Source organism: Bison bison, unplaced genomic scaffold, assembly GCF_000754665.1.
Source record: "Bison bison bison isolate TAMUID 2011002044 unplaced genomic scaffold, Bison_UMD1.0 scf7180017864180, whole genome shotgun sequence".
Classification (NCBI taxonomy): domain Eukaryota; kingdom Metazoa; phylum Chordata; class Mammalia; order Artiodactyla; family Bovidae; genus Bison; species Bison bison.
This window is the reverse complement of record NW_011494752.1, coordinates 521,195-521,449: the sequence shown is the minus strand read 5'-3', so window position 1 is coordinate 521,449 and position 255 is coordinate 521,195. Positions and strand designations below refer to the sequence as shown.

Sequence of the window (255 nt, the reverse complement as noted above, 5' to 3'; positions counted from 1 at the left end):
ACGGGAGCCGCGGGTACCGTCGCGAAGACACCTAGGGTGCGGAACTGTAGGTCTGGGTTGGAGCACCGCCTCCCCCGGGGTTGTCATAAGGATGAAAAGCGAAGGCCCAGAAAGGGGGGGGGGGTTCAGGCTACGGGGTCTCCCCCAGGCGTGAGTGCGGAAGAGCCTCACCTGCTCAAAGAGGAAGGGCAGTTCGTGACCGTCTGGGGACAGCCCCTCAGGGTGCAGAGGTCCGTGAAGACGCAGACATAGTCT

General features: G+C 63.5%; 1 protein-coding gene across 1 annotated transcript in view; it reads left to right on the top strand.

Annotated features, from left to right (window-relative positions):
• LOC104990782 (tubulin gamma-2 chain-like) overlaps positions 1-255 on the top strand; it is a 6,117-nt gene that overhangs the window by 4,104 nt on the left and 1,758 nt on the right. Inside the window, exon 9 of the mRNA XM_010843100.1 lies at positions 149-222. Coding sequence (XP_010841402.1) covers positions 149-222 — 74 coding nt within the window. The remainder of the gene's footprint in view (positions 1-148; positions 223-255) is intronic.